Here is a 20,108-nt window from a genome sequence, read left to right on the forward strand (position 1 = left end):
CAGACAGCGGCAATTCAAGCTTCCTCACAATAACGCCTTTGCACATCAACCCTGACCTGGAGAGACAAATAGAAACGGTGGGTCATAGATCTATGTCTATTCAAACATTGTCTGTTTTGCCAGCTGCCAATAAGGCTACAGTTTTCTTGGTATTTGTTTTGTAATGTAAACAACTGCCCAGTTGGAAGAAGCCAGAGACCACCAATTCATTTCACAATGTCACCAAATAGCCATTACATAGTGGTAACACTTGGTCACTACCTTTTAAAAAAAATACACAAATACATCTTAGATGAGACTCAATCTAAGATACCAGGTTTGTATTTAAGCTACCAGATTCTTTTTTCCCCCCAAATAAAAGAGGAGGGAGACTGGGCCTGGTAAAAAAACTAGCAAGATGGGTCTGCTGTGCAGCTACTATCCATTCTTCAGAGTAATTTTGAACTACTTATTAACTCTGAAACTGTACTGAGCTGAAATGCCAACTATTACATTATAGAGCACTTTCCCCAGAAAATATTGTATTAGCTCTACAAAAACACATAGAAGACCAGATTATTCATCTGAAGTATTTACAAAAATTCTCCCCAACCCCACCTTTACCTTTACATGACTTCCTTCTTTCTCAGAGACAAGAGCCACATATGTGATCCCAGAACATTTGCAATACTCTTGCAGTTCTTCTTGGGACTAAAACAAGAAAAAGTAATAGTAGAGAAGCGGGGAGAGTATAAAACAACAATTTAGACAATCAAAATCTCAATTAAAAGTTGACTGGAAATACATATATAGTGTACTTATTGACCTTCTGAGTAATGAAAAACTTTGTACATCAGTCCAGGAAGAACAATCTCCTTGTGGATTTATTTTCATGTTTCAAAGCGTATAACTCACTAAAGTGTTTCACCAAGATTTAGAAGTAGAAGCTGGATATTTGTGTCCTTTGCATCTATTAGCAAGAATGGGCTATTCTTCTAGTGTTTGTAACTTTCATTACGAGCCCCACTCCTGGACGGAGATCTGCCTGAATGGATCCCTGTCCTTGTGTGGAGCTCCACTGACTTCAGCTGGGCTTTGCACAGGGTGTCCGTCTGTGCAGTTTTCAGTGAAGAATCAGGGCAAATGCTTGCTGTACTGACATAAAAGGTTGTCAGCATTAGTTGTCGAGGCAGAAAACTGTCCAAGGTTAAGTGCAATCAAGAGCTTGCAACTCGCCATCTCTGAATAGCCTCAAGGAGGCCAGCAAGGGCCAATGTACACACAGGAAAAAACAAGTGACTTGAAGGGTATTAAATACCAGTTATACATGCACTTCAATAGCATACAGCCAGATGCAGAGAAAAAGTAGGGAAACAGTGGACAATACTAAGGCAATAGAATACCATAATGTCAGCAGCTAAGTGACTCAGAACTCTATGCTGTGGGGCATTCTGAGTGTGCAGAAGCACAGTTCACTACATTTGAGAGAATGGGCAATTCCACGGCATTTCCTTTGACATTCACCATTTAGCATATATATATATAAATAAACTGAACCAGATTGGCAAACTGTCCAGAGGGCTGTAAGGTGGGTAAGTACTTTGCTTATTGTCCCATAATCTATCTGTGCTGGGTACCTACTGTTTGGTTTGGGCTCACTGGGAGGGAATGAGAAGTCAGTCCTTAAGTAGCATTTCCAGGAATCTTGCAGCACTGGATATTCTTAAAAACTAACGCTGTGGTGACACTTCCAGAAGGAATGTTTTAGGTCAGTAATCCAACCATAGTGCCTATAGTCCCTGGAGTAACAGCTTCGTTATGCCACTGTAGTGGCCACTAGAGTGCAGAATATGCTCCTGCCTCACAGCCATGTTAGCCCGTCGCTTCCCACTTCTAAATACATGAAAACGCCTCCTGCAAAAGCTGTTTTTCATTATGGCCACTACTGGCCCCATATTTAGAACCTTTCCATTTCCTCCTATGAATGACTCCCTCTGTTTTATTCATTTTTGGGGGGTAAAAGTATACTTTCTTTTTATATTTTTGATGTATGTTGGTAAAATACATTTTTGGGAAAGATTTATGTCAAATACTTGTCCAGGATCTCCATAATCTTAGGTGCTTTTCAATAAAGCTGTCATCCCATGGAAGCAGCATAACCCAGTGGATATGGCACTGGATTTGGAATCAGGAGACTTGGTTCTTCTCTCACAGTTGGCCCTGACTCAGGACATATCCAAAGCCCCATGAATTCAGTAAGAGTCTTTCCAATGGCTTCAGTGGGCTCTGTATAATGCCCTCAGTGAGTAACCATGGGCACGTCACCTAACCTGTCTGTGCTGTAAAATGAAGATTATGATGCTTATTCACATTGTAAAGAGCTACAGAGGAAAAATAGTATAAAAGCAAATGTAATCTTTATTGATTTAAGGATCGCTGAATGGCACCCAGCAGCTCAATATTATGATTCTATAAATGAATAACCTCTGAGGCTGCTTTATCAATACCAGCCTTTATGAAACGGACATATAACTAACAAATATGTAGAAAGACTCTTTACCTGGGACCAGTCATACATGATATCAGCAGGAATTCCCGCAGTCCAGAGTTTTTGAACGATATTGATGGCTCTCGTCATTGACATCTGCCCAACACTCACAACCAACAGATCACAAGAGCCCATAGTAACCTGGAAGAAAAGTAGAAGTGAGAGGGGCAGTGTGAGCAACCAGAGCCTCTTTTCAGGTGTAAAAATGTTGATATTACTGGAGAACAAATACATTATTGTGCAGCTTTTCAAGCAAATTAGGCAGAGATTAGAATGGTTCATTATTAAGCATTTGTTTTAAATTAAGCTCTTCAGCAATTCTTACCCTGTTACAGAAAAAGCACTTGCAAAACCTAAACCAGTGAGTTACCTGGCTTTACCTCCTCTCATTTAGCAGTGTTAATTTACCTCTTCACAAAGAAGGATTAAATATACATATTCTGCTGCTGAGTGAAATTGTTATATGATTTATGTAAGGAAGCCCATTTCATGACGAAAAGAAGGACTAGGGACAAAAATAAGATTTTTTTTTTTTTTTTTTTTTTTTTTAAGGGGGAGAACATGACTCAACATATGAGAAAACAGTTCCTTTCCCCTTTCACAGATATCATTGAATACATTTCAAAAAGGAAAACTTTATGCCATTAAACAAGCCATGAACTACATTTCAGTTTACCAATTTTAAAAAAATCTATATAGATAGAAGCAAAGGAAAATGCACCATACCGTGAGGTTTGTCTGTTTTAGTATGGAATTATTTTGAGACAAAGCTGAACCTCTTAATATTTCTTGACTATCTCAGGCAACATACAGATTACTGAAATGACAGAAATACGAATGAAACAGGAACTGAAACTCACAGAGTCCTCCACACTGGAAACTGCAGCAGTTATTTTATCTATAGCTATACTGACTCCAACAGCAGAAGGAAGAGGTCCTACTGTTTGCGGCCCTCTGAACTGTGGAATCTGAAAAGACAAGAAATAATGCTTTTAGTACCGTATCAAAAAAGTATATGCTTAAAAAAAAAAAGTGAATTACACACACCAGATGATCATATCTGCCTCCAGCTGCAAGAATTTCAGGCACAGTTCTTTGTCTGCGTTTGATGTATGCTATAAATTGAAAGATGACTCCATTATGCTGTTGCACTTTGTAAACGAGTCCTAAATTTATAGACACCTGTAAAACAAAAATGAGTATTATGTCCTCACTAAGTCTTACACCAGTTCTAGTTACACAATTGTAGAGTATTAAAATGTACACATTAGTATATCATGAAAACTTAACATGGTTTCTCTGCTTTTGAGGACATTTAATGCTGCAATTAAAATATTGATCCCTGAAGAGACAGAGTCAGCCAAAAAGCGAGTGAGGAAAGAATGTCTTAAATCTAAAGCATCTTAAGGGTTATGAACTACTGAAGATTTGTGTGTACGTCCCAAATAGCAAGCCTTTAGAGAAAATTAGATATTTCAATTGTTACCATTTGTATTTTAGAAACTTTTAAAATTTTCAAAATATAAAATTTTAAATTTTTCAAAGAATCCCCTAGTGCTCTCAGTCATATGTATGTCCAGAAAATTATTTTTCAGCTAAGAATGCAACTGAAATAGTCCAATTACACAGATACAAGTATTCTTCAGCCGAAGGTCTCTTATCAACACATGCCCTATTCTGAGAGTGAGGATCTAAAAACAGGAGCCACTAGTATTTACCACATACAGTACCACAATTTGATGGTGCTTTTTTCTGTTCTTCAAACTATCAATGGACTGGTCTTGAGGGAAAAGTTTATGAAGACAGAGCAGTTGTACAGAGCTATAAATCAATGAATTTATAATCCGACTGCTTTACAAACCTGAAGTTTTATACCAAGCTTCTTTAAGATACCCATGACTTCCTCCAGATCTTTCATGCCGTGCTTTACCAGCTGGGTGACACCAGTTTTTTGTTTTATCATTGCGTTTATCAACGGGCTTAAATCATTCAACTCTCCCTTCTGCTCAATAAATCTGTACAGTCGAGAAAGCTGAAAATATACACAGATACAATACCATACACATGCTTGAATAGAAGGGATATGAACAACAACATAGCATTTGGTTTGTTGTGCCTAAAGGTTTACCATTTATACTCGTTTTGCAATGCAGACTAATAATTCTGCTTAAGGATTGGAGGAGGGAGTGAACACATGAGCATTCCTAGTCAGAGCATCAAAAAGTTGGCTTGTGAGAGATCTATGTCAACCCATTCTCTATATTCATTCACCTAACTTTGCATAATACTATTTAGCATCTCACACATTTTTCTTTTGGAAATCTCATTCTACAATACTCCATTTACCCTTTGAACATCTGCATAATCTGAAACACAAATATTAAAAAAGGGGAGAAACCAAGAAAATAGTAACGCTGAAAGAGACTAGTTAGACCATTTCCAAAGAGGTACGACAGCAAAGAGATCAATGGCATTTCAGTTGCAAATGCAGTGGCATCATCTCTATAGAATGAATGGCATATTCTTAGCTGAGGTTTTAATGGATTTCATAGTAAATAAAGTACTATAGACTTATAACAATTTATAGGGAAATACAAATATAATGTGTCGTCTTGAACTACTTACGCTGTTTGATGACAGAGACAGATTACAAAATTTGGCTTCCACCTCTCTTTTTGTTAACTTTTCGGTCTAAAGTACAACAAAAAACACATTATATTGTAGCATATTTTTAGAAAATTCACTTGAGAAAAAAAGTTTACTGATTGTTTGAGATGAGAATTAATAATGCAGCTCCTTGGTTACTTTTTTCCCCCTTTGATGTACCCATCTTCAATCAATTGCTCTCTGAAATATCACTGTAAACAATGGCAAAATGTTTACTTGTCTCTCAGTGATTCCATATCTGGTTTGGTCATTTTACAGGTAAAAAGTCTATTTAAAACATAGCTTTTGCCTGAAAAAAATACAAACCTAATGCTAAACGGAAATATTACATGAAGTAAAAAAAACCTATGGAAGTTCTTTGTTGGGATTTAAACATTCCTCTGCAGTGTTCACAAATGAAGCTGACTAGTCCATTTTCTCTGATCAAACTGTGTGAAGTAAAAGCAAAATATAAAACAATAAAAATATATCTGAATACAATGTTTTCAGTTTTAACAATCTAGGATGTTTTTAGTCATATAAGTAAAGAATTCCCCCCCCCCCATTAATCTGTGTTTTAAGATAACAGTTCTCCTATAAGGAGATAGCAGAAAAAGCTTTAATACAAACTGATAATCTGGAATAATCCACCACTTTTAATATATGGTTTAAATACTCTCTGGTAAATTACCAAAGTATTATTACTCATATTTAAAGATGGATCTGTAATTAATGTGACACTTTACAGTTATTAAACTGATCTCTGCATGAGTCATTAATATCTTACCATTGCATCATACAGAATGATGTAGACTTGATTGAGTTTATCTTCTGGTATCCCACAGTGCAAGAGGATAGCTTTCAGTAAGGCAGTGTGGTTCAAGTAAATACTATAGTTTCTTTCCTAACAGAGGAAAAAATATCCTATGTTTTATTGGCATTCCAATATGTAAAATAGCTTTTCTTTTCTGTTTCTTATGACTAACTTTGAATGTCCCCATCATCTTAACTCCCGTCTGTGTACTACAGAACTGGCAGGATTTGTGCCATTTTGTGATACTTTTAATGTCAGGATTAAGAGACAAACTCTCAGTCACCTAAAAGAAGATAGCCATTATTTCAAACAGTGCTGTAACAATGTTCAATAGCATATACATTGCAAACAGATTGTTCATTGGAAGTGTACTTGAAAAAACTTTTTTCATTTACAGTTTATATTATACTGACCGAGTTTGCAAGTTTTATCAAAAGTCAAAACATGGAAATATTTCGTGTGTTGCAAGGTGAGAAGGTCTTTTTCTGGTCATTGTTGCCTGCATATTTCCTTATTTACACAATTCCCTCTCTAATGAAACAGCTTTTTATGGTTAAAAAATAAAAAAGACAATGAAAAATGTCTATTGGTCAAGGAGGTAAGATGAGGGAACAACCTGTAGTACTGGAAATTCTTGGATGATTTCAGAAATAGTGTAGATTGTTTCTGCAATAGGTAAAAAGCTGTTTCCACTGGAAGCGATGATGTCAAATGCACATTCTAGGAGTTCTTTGGGGTGACAGCGGTCTAACTTCCGAGGTCTGTATACACGCTCTATACAATATCTACAAAAAACACCAAAGAAGGAATCAATACAATACATTCAGTGCTGTCATTTATTCAGTCATTGTGTAGAAAGTTACATGTGCAACAGGTGAATATTAGTCCTATTTGGATGAGGCATAATTCCTCCCAGCCATTTTCTTACCTTTTCAAGTTTGATATATTATTTCTAGCTACAAATCTTGCAAAAGGAATCTGAAAACAAACAAAAAAAGTGGTTGAGACAAATATGCATAACTTCATTCTGACGTATGCTCCTCGGCTAATGCTTAATTATACATCATGCAGTTACATATTTATTCTCCCATCTGTAATAATGTCTCAGAAAATGTGTTTTTGTCACAGCTAAATGGTTCTAAGCATCTTTGGTGTATGTTTCAGGAAAACGGTGTTCACCCTTTTTGTGGGGGAGAACTGAGTTTCTCAGTTATGCTGATACAGGAGGTATGTATTGCAAAAGCGAGTATGCATCTTGTTGTACTAACCAAGATTGTTTGCATGCTGGTAATAAAACCCTATTTCCAGGAACACAGGAGGAGATGATCAGCTGCCATATTCAGTCAATGCTTCTGTAACCAATACATTTTAGGAAACCACTCATTCCAGCAAAGAGATCAAAACTGTGGAGGCCCTTAGAGTATGGATAGCATTTAGTCTGATTCTTCCTTTAATTACACCAATGGTATCACACTGGTCTAAAACAGGGGTAACAGAGGCAGAATTAGACATTATAACTAGCACTATTGAAGGATGACACTCAAAAAGTCTTTAGCCCTTATACTTTGAAAATTTAGGGCTGTTGATTAATCACAGTTAACTCACACGATTAACTCAAAAAAATTAATCGCAATTAAAAAAATTAATCACCATTAATCGCTCTGTTAAACAACAGAATACCAATTGAAATTTATTAAATATTTTTGATGTTTTTCTACATTTTTAAATATATTGATTCATATTACAACAGAATATGAAGTGTACAGTGCTCACTTTATACTATTTTTGATTACAAATATTTGCGCTGTAAAAATAATAAAAGAAATAGTATTTTTCAATTCACCTTATACAAGTACTGTGTAGTGCAATCTCTTTATCGTGAAAGTGTAAGTTACAAATGTAGATTTTTTTTAACATAACTGCACTCAAAAACAAAACAATATAAAACTTTAGGGCCTACAAGTCCACTCAGTCCTACTTCTTGTTCAGCCAATCGCTAAGACAAACAAGCATGTTTACATTTACAGGAGATACTGCTGCCTGCTTCTTATTTACAATGTCACCTGAAACTGCGAACGTGTGTTCACATGGCACTTTTGTAGCCGGTATTGCAAGGTATTTACATGCCAGATATGATAACATTCATATGCCCTTCATGCTTCAGCCATCATTCCAGAGGACATGCTTCCATGCTGATGATGCTCATTAAAAAAAAAAAAAAAAAAAAGTGTTACTTACATTTGTGACTGAACTTCTTGGGGGAGAATTGTAGGTCTCCTGTTCTGTTTTACCTGCATTTTGAATGCAGTTATTTTTTGTACATAATTCTACATTTGTAAGTTCAACTTTCACTATAAAGAGATTGCACTACAGTACTTGTATTAGAGGAATTGAAAAATACTATTTCTTTTGTTTTTTACAGTGCAAATATTTGTAATCAAAAATAAATATAAAGTGAGCACTGTACACTTTGTATTCTGTATTGTAATTGAAATCAATATATTTGAAAATGTAGAAAACATCAAAAAATTAAATAAATGGTATTCTATTATTGTTTAACAGTGCGATTAATTGCAATAAATTTTTTTAATCGCTTGACAGCCCTACTAAAAATATAAACTGGAAATTGGGTACAAGGTACTTAAATATGTAACTGACAAGCTGAAAATCTGGTTAATAACTAAGGCTAAGATTTATTATAGTTATTTTTAGTAAAAGTCATGGACAGGTCACAGGCAATAAACAAAAATTCAAGGAAGCCCATGACCTGTCACTGACTTTTACTAAAAACTGCTGTGACAAAATGGTAAGTGGGGAGTCCAGCACCCACCGCTGCTGCCGCTCAGGGTGGCTGGGAGCTGCAGGGGCCCCGCTGCCCATGGAGGCCAGAGCTCCGGGACTGGCGACTGGGAGCTGAAGGGACCACCCGTGGGGCTAGGAGCTGTGGGGCCCCAGCCACAGCTCTGAACTTTGGGGCCGCCCCCTGTGGCTGGGAGCTCTGGGGGCCCCTGCCATCTGCAGCGGCTCAGAACTACAGGGTCCCCTGGTGGTGGCTGGGAGCTCTGGAGGCCCCCCCTCGCTGCTGCTGGGAGCTCCCTGCAGTAGCTGAGAGCTGCAGGGCCCCACCGCAGCTTCGAGCTCCAGGGCTGGCAGCTGCGGCAGTCCCTGAAGCTGAGAGCTCTATGGCCCCTAGTTGACAGGTCCAGCCCTGTGGCCTAGGGGCTGAAACAGAAAATGCCACGGAGGTCTCTGGAAATCACGGATTCCGTGACTTCTGTGACATAATCGTAGCCTTATTAATAACTATAAAGGAGTCAAAGATAGCAGAATGCTGTAGGTGAAGTAAAAGACCAGCTGTAGTCAAACAGTGCATGTTTTGTTGATCTAAGATGATTAGCAGCCTGGATTTTACATAGTAGATATTATGGTGAGAAAAAAAATGCACATGAATTTCTTGGAACTGTCATGTAGCCATGATACACAAAGGCTAATAGGCATGGTATGCAAGACTTGGTGAAAAGTGAATACCTCCACATGATAAACTATTCAAATAGTCTCAACAAGAAGCTGACCATTCTTGAGTAAAGACAAGACATTATCGCATGAGAGAAAGAGGGCTTGTAACTGGAAGGTGGGGACTGCACACAGACAATCTTGGGGATTCCACAGAGGAGCCTGTCTTTTCTGCTGTAACCTTCGCAGGCAAAGAGAGAGATTTATCCATAATATCTCAACCTACAGACAAGATAATCTTGTAATATGCTGTCACTTTAGGTTTAGTGCAGCTTCCTTTCGTATCAGTTTCTGTAAAACTACCAACAAAACCTTTTGTTTAAGCCAAACTGAACTGGGTATCTGATATCTCTGGAGCTGTGGCTGAAGAAAACAATCTGTGATCTCACTGGAGGCAGAGAAAGGTAAAGATAACTTGGTTGGCATACCAGTTCATCAGTACATACTGCAGTCATTCTCTGAAGCAGTACTACAGAATGTGCTTCCTGCAACTGAATGCAGTGGGTCTTTTTCCAGCTGACCAGAAGGAAAAAGGGGTTGTTGCTCTTTTCAGGAACACACTCTGCAACAGGGTTGCAGGGGTGGGAAGGAAGGGGAAAATTTACCTGGACAGAGCAGGGAGGAGCAGCAAGTGGTTGGATCAGGTGGGTGACACTGCTCAGAGGTGGGGGTATGTATATCCTGGAGAGTTCTGGAGAAGTCCCCTCTTGCAACAGCTGGGCTGTGGGGAAGCATCCAAGCTAAAAGTTGGTGCCTCTTCGTGGCAGGTGTCCGCTGCAGGTACTTGTTACAGCAGGGACAGAGTTCTATGATAAACTGGCTTTGGAGGGGGATTTAGGAGAAGGCATCCCCTTAAGGGATGGAGGGTTGGGATTCCTAATGTCCGATACAGCAGGGAGACAACCCCTCTCTTTTCCAGCCCCCTTTCACACTCATAGGAGGGGAGGGTAGCAGGTTTCCAGAAATGGGCTGGGACCAGGCTGAGAAGGGGAAGGGCTGACAGCGGTCCTTCCAAATAAGCAGAAACAATTAAGAAAATAATGATGTCCTTCACTGTATTCCCAGATATGTGAAGTCTGAATAAATTTTCAGCCTAATTAAACCACAGCCATTGCAGGGGTGCTGTACCAATTTGTATAGTGGGGGTGCTGAGAGTCACTGAACCAAACTGTAAACCCTGTATATGATGGAAACCACTTCAAGCCAGGGTGTGCAATAGTGCCCCTAGTTCCTATGATCCACTGCCTCCTGTCTTTCTCCTGCTGTGGCCAGGACAATGACTACTGAGAGCAGTTGTGAGTATATAGGAAGGTAAAATTACCAAATAGGTAACATAGGCAGCAGCCACATTAGGGCGATGGCAGTTACACACACAGTGTAAAAACAATAAGGAGTCCGGTGGCACCTTAAAGACTAACATGGCTACACCCTGATACTTGACACATAGTGTCGGCAGATTTCTGAAGAGGAAAGGAAGTGGGATGTTGTTATTCTCACTGGGTCACAAGTGCGAAGGAAGGGACCGTTAAAAAGTGAGTTACCAAGTGTTTTCCCTCACATGTGCATAAGTGAAAAAAAATATCTACAACACCGTCATCCACTATATTTGTAGTGTAGCATTTTTTCTTAAATTTGTTTTTTTAAGAAGTGTTTAAGTATGGAAAAAGTAGCAATGTTTTTCAATATTCAGTGTACTGCCACTCTTTGAGTAGTTCATTTTTGTGACTGGTGTGATGCTGACACTTGGAGACAAATGCAGGCACAGTTCTGACTGGACACACTCCTTGGAGTTGTGGGTGAAATCAATTATGATGCAAAAAAGTAAAGCACACTTGCAAAGGTTACTTTTTTCGAGTGGCCATTTTTTCTATCCTCTATCATTTCTGGAAATGTCATCAACTCAGCGTAGAGGAGAAAGATTGGCAGTCAAGGAAAAAAGAAATAGACACTATACAATCAGATGCCTGAGTGTTGGGAGAAAGAAGTAGACTGTGCCTAAAATTTGGTTAGTGAATGAAAGAATCATAGAAACTAAAACATTCCCCAAACCTACTAGCTTAAAGTATAAAGGGTATACCACTTACCCTGAGATCATAAGGAAGCATCAACAGCATCCCACTGTGATCCATGAAATATGAAGCTTCATTATGGTCATACAGTTTCCTATTTCTAGGCATTAGCAGTGGGGTATGCAGCTTGATAGCTCCTATGCAAAATTGGTAAAACACAATTCGAACAGAGGTCACACCCTCTTTTCAGAAGCGATTAAAAAGAAAAAAAAATCAAAACTCCCAAGTGTATAAGAATCTAAAAAGTAGTATTTGTAAAATCTGTTACCTTTTGAAATAGATTAATTTTGGGGTCTATGAATAAATTGATATACCTAAATGTTGCCTTTTTAATTTTTTTTCTTGGGGAGGGGGAGGAGAGGGAGAAGAGGTGTGTGAGGATAATTACAGAATCCCAAGACTAACTTCATACCCTAGACAGAATTCTGAAATCATCATCAGTTTTACCTCCCGCTTCAACCTCCAGCTTCCACAAAGGCTTACAAAAGGACAAGTAAGAGTCTCATTAAACTTGTCAATACTATTATATTTGTCAGGTATGGTTGCTGCTAAGGAAGGTGAGCTGAGGATCCTTCTTCCAAAGTACTGAAAGGCAAAGTCTAGGAATCTCACAGAGTGGCCCACATGGCAGCACAAAAGTTTACGGTTCAGTTGCTGGGCTAATGCTCTTAACACCTTTGTTTCTTTTTTTAAAGCCATCTTTAAAAATGGGTTATCAGAAAAAACAACTTTGTAAAATACTACTTTTTTCATTGTGTGTTTTTGAAGTCACAGCTACTGCCTTTAATGACTAGAGTAATTTATATTATCTTTTTACTACTGGATGTCCATACAAATACAGGACATCCAGTTGGATTATTTTCTGACTCACATATAATCAATATTATTGTCAAGTTCCAATGAAGAATTTTTATTACTTGCTATAATACGTGAGTAAGAACAAACCCAGCTTGACCTTAAGATACCTGGATTAAGTCTGCAGGGCTAGAAGTTAGAAAATCTTTTCAACTGTAAATGAGCAAAGTTGATCTGGAAGTCAGAGAGACTTGGAACCTCACAGTACCTTTGTTACAGAGTGTGTGGCACATTTCAGATTCATTACCTGTCTCTAATCAGACCTATAGCCTATATACCTTATAACAATATAAATACATCAAAACCTCCTTCCCTCCATCCTGAAAATATTTGTTTCAGCTCTAAAAATACTTTTGAGCAAATAAGTGTGTACCCATGAAAATCTGTACATGTTGATTCAGCTACAGCAAGTGTAAATATTAGAGATGTTTCCCGAAAACAGAATATTTTGTGAAAACCTTTAGATTTCTCCTGAATAGTCAGTTTAAGAAAATTTTCAAAAGTATGACATGCTTTAAATTTAAAAAAAACTGTAGCCATTTTTTTTGTTTGGCTTAATGTGGTCTCATTTTCTGGTTGCCACTGACTGGTCAGTTTAGCCATATGATAAGAGCTGATCAATTTTTTCCCCATTTCAAATGTTTAAAAAATTCAATTTTTGCTTTCTGGAAATAATTTAATGGAAATTTCAACAAGCAATTGTTATAATGTGACTGAAAAGGTTTCAAAATTTTCCAACATTTGTATGGATTCTTCCCCTCCCCCCCATTTCTTTGAACTAGCCTTAGCAAGTTTTATCTATCACTGTCTTACTATGGTCTACATATTAACCTAAAATAATATTCATATAGAATTCCCTACCCTGAATAAGCTCTGAAGTATTGGTCATTATAACAAAATCATTTAGTTTAAATTCAAAGACAAAAGATTTACATGGACTAAGATTTGAAATCCTCATCATATTCCATTTATGGTAGATTAATAATTGAGATTTGAAACCAGTTTCTCTTTTGGAAGCCAAAATGAAGGTCAATGTTCTAAATACACATCTATCATCCCATGCAACCTTGGGATTAGTTTTTTAATAGTTAAAACATTTCCCCATCTTTCAAATCCATTCAATACCATTTTCTGAGTGAGGAAAAAACAAAAGGAACAATAACATCGGAACATAAACCTACCATGTCTTCTAAAGATCCGGCTGACAGTCTCACATACATGCTGCTGTATTTTCGCTGCTCGAATGGAAAAACTACCCTGAAAACAACCACCACCCCAAAATAAGGAGCACTTAAGTATATTCAGATACAGAAGACATCAACATATAAATCAAATGACCACAGCAAACCACAATGAGCACTGTATACAACATAATGTCCTTATTATTTTCACACATAATCAGTGTATAATGGGAATAGTTAAAAAGTGCAACAAAAAGAAGGAAACAAAACACATTTAGAACAATCATTTTTAAGTGTTTTAGGATAACAGAGAAAATCTTGACTGCAGCCATTGAAAGTGATTGTCTGACAGGGTAGAAATGGCTGTTGCCCCAAAACAAGAATATTTTACTGACACTTAGATGTGAGTATCATGACTATTATAATAGCTAAGAGTAAGAAGCAATCATATGCACACAGGTTTGTGGCCATTTGTTGCCATAGCTAAATTTAGTTTAATTCTTCACTAAGTATGTGAAACTCAAATGGGGAATAGGATATAAATTAGGTTGAAGACATCAGATCAATGGTATTAAATTATCAGGGACGCTAAGCACTGAGGTAAAACATTATGAAGCACGGGTTTTGAGCTGAGTCACATCTACATTTTCTTGGTTGGAGTTATTAAAAATCAATTTTAAACTAACTTTCAGCATGTCGCTGTCATAGGTGTAATCCACTGCTGGAGAGATGCGTTGTGAAAATATCTGGCCCATCATAGTCCGGTAAGCTTTCCCATCTACATTTGCTAAGGTATGATGAAGCACTTCATGAAGTTCCGATTCTTCCATCTGGGGTGGCGGGAGGTGTTCACTTTTTAACAGCTCCACAGCAGTTGGTCGTGCGGCAGGATCATGGCTCAACAGCCAAGTAATAACTGATCTCTACAAATTAAACCAAAATATATTACGAATTTAACTTCTGTTAGAAATATCTCATGATATGAATATCTCAGGAAGCATTATCAGTTACATTATCATGTCAGTAAGATACTCATGTATTGAAAAGTTTAGATACTATTTGAATCTTGTGAGAAAAACTATTCTTTCCTCACTAGTTCTGAATATCTTTAACTGGGATATCAACAGAGTAAGAATTCGATTATCCCTAAAAATGTATCCTCCCCCTGGCAAGACTCTTGGGACACTATGTAATGATTTCATAACAAACACAAAATGATGCAAAAACTCAATACAATGTAAAGTAAGATACTAAATACTATTAATTTATAGAAGATATACAGGTAAAAAACATGCAATAAGGATTTATAAAATACAGATATAAAAGCAGGAATCTTACTGGCTAATGAAGATTCCATTTGCTGGCTATTTAGTATAACTTCAAGTATTGGGATTCTTTTAGTAAAGTGCTGCAAAAAAATAAATAGGGATGGTGTCCCTATCCTCTGTTTGCTTGAAGCTGGGAATAGGCGATCACTTGATGATCACCTGTTCTGTTCATTCCCTCTGAAGCACCTGGCATTGGCCACTGTCAGAAGACAAGATACTGGGCTAGATGGACCTTTGGTCTGACCCAGTATGGCCATTCTTATGATGCTCTAACGAAGAGCCATATCACTGTTCAGCAGGGCAAAGCAGCCAGAAAGCTGGTGTTACTGGCTACCCAGGGACTCTCCTAATGTAAAGAAAATCTCCAAATGATGTACAGGAGAATATGGTATCTCTGCAGCACCCCACTCCTGGCCCATGGAGTAGAGGCATGGTTGAGAGAAATAAGCTATAAAAAAAAAACTTGAGATAGCGTTTGAATCCACTAAGCTCCAGCTGTCCACAGCTGTCGGAGTGGGCCACTGGTGGTCACTGCCCCAGACACAACTTATAGCTATCATTTCACCTTACAAATCTTTTTTTCTACAATACATCCCATTATGTTTGAAACGAAGAGTTTTCAAAGGGTTAAATTAATTGCTGTACAGTGTAGCTTCAGTTTGTCTGAGCCTAGAGTCAAAAGAGTCCTTCAGAGTTTAAAAGGTATGCCAATGAACTCCGCAGTTTGTTAATCCATTATGACTGCTCTCAGGAACTTTGTGTTTTAAATATATTTCAGTGTCAGTTGTATTAATTGCTTTAGCCTTTTGAGTTTTCTTTTTTACTTTGTTCCAGTGTCATGTGATGACTTGGCAGAGATTACTAATTTAAAATGAAGTGAAAAAATAATCATTAACATTTCTTAACAGAGAACACCTAATAATTAAAATGTCTATAAAATTACCTGCTTTTCATGTTTCACTTCATCAAAGTCTTTTGGAAATTCAATAGTAGGCTAAAAAAGATAAATATATTTGAATTAGAATAAGGACGCAAACTTGAGCAAGCTAGCCTTATTAAAACATGTATATATCAGAAACAGTAAGTCTACATAGTTTTATTACTCAAAGCAAAAAAATTTAGTTAGCTGTTATAGTTAAGATTGCCAAGACAGTGTTCTATTATTATTCATAAGCATTTGTATGATGCTTTGTAACACACAGGATAAGAGTTTACAAAATACAACCATGGCCCCATACCCTCTGTGTGACAAGTTGCTGGGTGTGAACCAGGAAGGACTGATTGACCTCTTGATCTAAAAGCTTAAGCCTCTGATTCTTGTGCTTCCATTAACCTAGAGGCAACAGTTTACTCAAACCAAATACATAGTCCTGTCACTAGAAGGGGACAAATACCAACCACAATGGGTTAATGTGGTTTATACAGAAAACCCCAATTTTCTTCACGTGACAATTACGTATTTTCCTCCATTTAGCTTACTATGAAAAAAACCTTCAAACATTTGGTTGCACCATAAAACATATTCTTAATATTTTGAATACTTTTTCCTTCTCTATTACTCAATGAAGTATTTGATGGAGACCTTCCCCTCCCACCTTCCCCAACATTTATACATACTTTTCTTAGTTGGCTGAGAACAAAGATCCTTTCTGATGCAGTACTCATGGGATGGTAAGACATCTCAAAGAATATTATACCCAGACTGAAAAGGTCAACTTTCTAGGGAAGAAAAAAATAAAGTAAGTAGTAAACCTAACTGCAAGAGATGTGTTTCTGATCCATGATGATAGTAACTTATCAGCAGACAAAAATGAACATGTTTTCCATTCTATTCTAAGTACTTATATGGCCTCCATTACTACAGTACGTGAGTGCTTCACGATCTTTAATGTACTTTATCCTCACCACACTCTCATGAGGTAGGTAGGAAGTACATTTTATTTTGAAAACATTCCTATTTAGAAAATATTCTGCTTATACACAGCACCAAATATTTCTTCTCTCAAACAACACTAGTAAGAAAACAGGATCTTTGTTTATCTAAGAATTTATCTACTCTTGATACTTGTTCTCCATCTTAAGTCCCTAGAAGGAGCTGCATCTTGTCTTCCTTTGCAAGAGGGCTCTTCTGTGCTCTGAGAAGGACTTAGTTGCCCTCCCTCAAAAGAAAACATCTGCTTTTTTTGTTCTCTTTTTATGTCGCTTTGTGTACAATTACACTGCTGCAGTCTATTTTTGCCCAACCCTATTAGCAATTATATTTTCACTTTCTCAAGCTAGTGGTTTGCCTATTCTTTAGCCTCATCATACATTCTCATAGTTTAGTCCTACTAAGTGAGTGATTAAAGTAGGCAAAGGACACAGTGCAAACCCATTTTTGGACATGTAAATTTTTTCATATGTAGAGAAGTCTAAAATGGAATTATGGGAAAGATATATTTCGCTGAAACCTATTTTGGTAACGAAGCATTTTCTAACTAGCATGACTAAAACTACAGACAACATCTCAAGAGGGACCAGTCATCTGCAGTTCTCACTAATTCCAGCAAAAGTTGCAGCACCTCTCAGAAAGTAGCCCTATAAAAGTTAGAGGATTTCAGCAAGTACTTTGGGGCTGCTTTTAAGAGATGATTTTTCACCACAGTACATTATTAACCCCCTCCTCAAAATCTTTTTTTTTTTTTGGAATATTGATAAATAGTCTTTCCTAATTCTCGAGGATTTTCCTTAATGAAAATACATCAGTTAATAAAATTGGCTAAATTTTGGGCAATGAGTCTATTTTGTCAAGCTTTTACAAAACTTAAGACAAACAGAAACGTTTCCATGAATTTTTTTTTTAATTGAAATATAAACACAATTTTTGAACAAATATTCTCCTGCAGTGTTTTAAACCCAAATGTGACAGCAGTGTGTGCTACTGCTTGTGAAACCAAGTCAAACATTTGGTAAAATTGTTAAAACACAAGTCAAACTGGCCAATCTATGTTTATTGTCTAATCTGAGAGAAATGCAAAAAAGTAAACAAACAAACACCAGTCTCTAAAAATGCCTATGCAGTGCACACTGCCAGCAATGCCACAAACCTGGCATGCGGCAGGAGGGCAGTTTCACCTTCAAGTTTCAAATACCAAGTGGAATTGATCATTATCGGATACTGATGCGTTAGGTCCAGAAAAATCATAAATTTGTAGTTATGCACTGAAATCATGGGGTTTTAACTGTGTGTAGGTAACCTGACACAGAAATGTCTATCTTTTAGTTAAATTTTCTAGTTTAGCATAAAAAACGCACCAAAAAAACATAACACTAGAAGTCTAGTAGATCAGTAAGTTGGGACCATTTTACCACACTGAGAATCCCCCCTACCCCTCCAAATATAAGCTTCATCCTAACACTTGAGAGAGGTGTTACAATATACAGAATTATCTTTTCGGATTAAGAATGTGTATTATTACAAGATGAATGCTAATACTGCTATAGGTGAATCAGCTACACAGCAAAAAACAAAACAAAACACCACACCCCTGTGGCAGCGAGTCTCAGGCAGGTCAACTGACTTGGGCTCATGGGGCTCATGTGTGGGGCTAAAAATAGCAGTTTAGCTGTTCAGGTTTAGGCTGAAGCCTGGGCTCTGAGACTCTCCTGTCTCACCGGGTCTTGGAGCCCAGGCTCCAGCCCAAGTGGAAACATCTACACTGCTGTGTTTAGCCCCATAGTGTGAGCCTGAGTCAGTTGACGTGGGCTCTGAAACTGCCATGGGTTTTTTTCTGCTATATAGATATACCCACAGTGGCTGGCGAGGTTCAGTTTTCAGCCCCAAAGTAAATTTTATTTAGTGGATAAAAATGGTTTTGGCAAAAATAGAGGCAAGGGAGAGACTCCAGAGGACTGGAAAAAGGACAAATATGGTGTCCAGCTATGAAACGGGAAATAAGGACAACCCAGGGAATTACAGACCTGTCAGCTTAACTTCAGTACCCAGAAAGATAATGGAGCAAATAATTAAATGAACACCTAAAAGATAATAAAGTGATAAGTAACAGTGAAAGTGGATTTGTCAAGAACAAATCATGTCAAACCAACCTAATATCCTTCTCTGACAAGTTAACAAGCCTTGTGAATGGGGGGAAGCGGTGGATGTGGTATATCTTGACTGTAGTAAGGTTTCTGATACTGTCTCACATGACCTTCTCATAAACAAACTAGGGAAATGCAACCTAGATGGAGCTACTATAAGGTGGTTGCATAACTAGTTGGAAAACCATTCCCAGAGAGTAATCAGTGGTTCACAGTCAAGCTGGAAGGGCACATCGAATGGGATCCTGCAGGGATCAGTTCCATGTCTAGTTCTGTTCAATAACTTCATCAATGATTTAGATAATGGCATAGAGAGTACACGTAAAAAGTTTGCGGACGATACCAAGCTGGGAGTGGGGGCTTGCAAGTGCTTTGGAGGATAGAATTAAAATTCAAAATGATCTGGACAAACTGGAGAAATGGTCTGAAGTAAATAGGATGAAATTCAGTAAGAACAAATGCAAAGTACTCCACTTAGGAGCACATACAAATGGGAAATCACTGCCTAAGAAGGAGTCCTGCGAAAAGGGATCTGGGGGTCATAGTGGACCACAAGTTAAATATGAGTCAACAGTGTAACATTGTTGCAAAAAAAAAAAAAAAAAAGCAGCCATCATTCTCGGATGTATTAGCAGGAGTTTTGAAAGCAAGACACGAGAAGTACTTCTTCCACTCTACTCTGATTAGGCCTCAACTGGAGTATTGTGTCCAATTCTGGGCACCACATTTCAGGAGAGATGTGGACAAATTGGAGAAATTCCAGAGAAGAGCAACAAAAACGATTAAAAGTCTAAAAAACATGACTTAGAAGAGTGAAAAAATTGAGTTTGTTTAGTCTGGAGAAGAGAAGGCTGCGAGAGGACATGATAACAGTTTTTAAGTACACAAAAGGGTATTACAAGGAGGAGAGAAAAAATTATTCTCCTTAACCTCTGAAGATAGAACAAGAAGCAATTGGCTTAAATTGCAGCAACGGTGATTTAGATTGGACATTAGGAAAAACTTGCTAACTGTCAGGGTGGTTAAGCACTGTAATAAATTGGCCAGGGCGGTTGTGGAATCTCCATCACTGGATATTTTTATGAGCAGGTTAGA

At 37.6% G+C, this 20,108-nt stretch overlaps 1 protein-coding gene across 1 annotated transcript in view; it reads right to left on the reverse strand.

The window, feature by feature from the left end:
• Positions 1–20,108, reverse strand: part of EIF2AK4 (eukaryotic translation initiation factor 2 alpha kinase 4) — a 73,174-nt gene that overhangs the window by 9,331 nt on the left and 43,735 nt on the right. Inside the window, exons 19-32 of the mRNA XM_084630956.1 lie at positions 16,551–16,652; positions 15,877–15,927; positions 14,292–14,528; positions 13,606–13,681; positions 11,585–11,706; positions 6,916–6,965; positions 6,604–6,772; positions 5,961–6,077; positions 5,153–5,218; positions 4,389–4,559; positions 3,575–3,709; positions 3,388–3,495; positions 2,540–2,668; positions 604–690 (exon numbers count right to left, since the gene is read on the reverse strand). Of these exons, the coding sequence (XP_084487082.1) occupies positions 604–690; positions 2,540–2,668; positions 3,388–3,495; positions 3,575–3,709; positions 4,389–4,559; positions 5,153–5,218; positions 5,961–6,077; positions 6,604–6,772; positions 6,916–6,965; positions 11,585–11,706; positions 13,606–13,681; positions 14,292–14,528; positions 15,877–15,927; positions 16,551–16,652 (1,620 nt within the window). The remainder of the gene's footprint in view (positions 1–603; positions 691–2,539; positions 2,669–3,387; positions 3,496–3,574; positions 3,710–4,388; positions 4,560–5,152; positions 5,219–5,960; positions 6,078–6,603; positions 6,773–6,915; positions 6,966–11,584; positions 11,707–13,605; positions 13,682–14,291; positions 14,529–15,876; positions 15,928–16,550; positions 16,653–20,108) is intronic.

Source organism: Lepidochelys olivacea (assembly GCF_965140295.1).
Source record: "Lepidochelys olivacea isolate rLepOli2 genome assembly, chromosome: 6".
NCBI lineage: Eukaryota > Metazoa > Chordata > Testudines > Cheloniidae > Lepidochelys > Lepidochelys olivacea.